At 73.0% G+C, this 608-nt stretch overlaps 1 protein-coding gene across 1 annotated transcript in view; it reads right to left on the bottom strand.

Annotated features, from left to right (window-relative positions):
- Positions 1 to 174, bottom strand: part of VBP1 (von Hippel-Lindau binding protein 1) — a 10,205-nt gene extending 10,031 nt beyond the window's left edge. The window contains exon 1 of the mRNA XM_004695248.2: positions 52 to 174. Within this exon, the coding sequence (XP_004695305.1) occupies positions 52 to 144 (93 nt within the window). The 5' untranslated portion in view covers positions 145 to 174. The remainder of the gene's footprint in view (positions 1 to 51) is intronic.
- Positions 175 to 608: the final 434 nt, after the last annotated feature.

Genomic DNA, 608 nt, shown 5'->3' with positions numbered 1-608 from the left:
GGGGGCGTCCGCGGCCGGGGATCCGCCTGCCCGCGCCCGCTGGCCTCTTACCACGAACACGGCCTCGGGGATCCCCAGGTGGAGCCTCCGCCCGCTGCCTGCGGCCGCCTCGCCCGAGCCGCAGCCGTCCTTCGCGGCCGCCATGTTAGGGAAGCCGGCGCGGTGCTCGGAGCCGCACCGCCCCCGCGCCGGGGCGCCAGGATTGGCTTGCCCACACCCGCAGGCCCGCCCCTCCCTGCAGTCTGCGTGTTCATTGGCCAGGCGCAGTCACCGCCCCTTCGCCCCAATCGCCGACCAAAGGTTCTGATTGGCGGCACGCAGCTGAGTGACAAGCGGGGAAGGGCGGTGCCGGAGAAGCGGACTGCGGGGAGGGCCGAGCGAGGCCGGGCGGAAACGGCGCTGCCGAACCCGGTGCAGGTGCGCGGGGCAGGGGACCCTGGCTGTGCAGGCCCAAGCCGAGCCCCGCCCCACGGCAGACCGTACCCTCCTGGCGGCCTTGGGAGCGATCTCACTTCCCCGTGCCATATGGGCAACTTGGGACACTGAGGTGGAAGCCAGCTGGAAGCCGCTGGCTGTGGCCGCTCCCGCACTGGGACCTCAAACCCTGT

The sequence above is a fragment of the Condylura cristata genome, unplaced genomic scaffold (assembly GCF_000260355.1).
Source record: "Condylura cristata isolate star-nosed mole 26May11 unplaced genomic scaffold, ConCri1.0 scaffold00057, whole genome shotgun sequence".
Classification (NCBI taxonomy): Eukaryota; Metazoa; Chordata; class Mammalia; order Eulipotyphla; family Talpidae; genus Condylura; species Condylura cristata.
The sequence above is the reverse complement of the archived record's forward strand: the minus strand, read 5'-3'. Positions and strand labels throughout refer to the sequence as shown.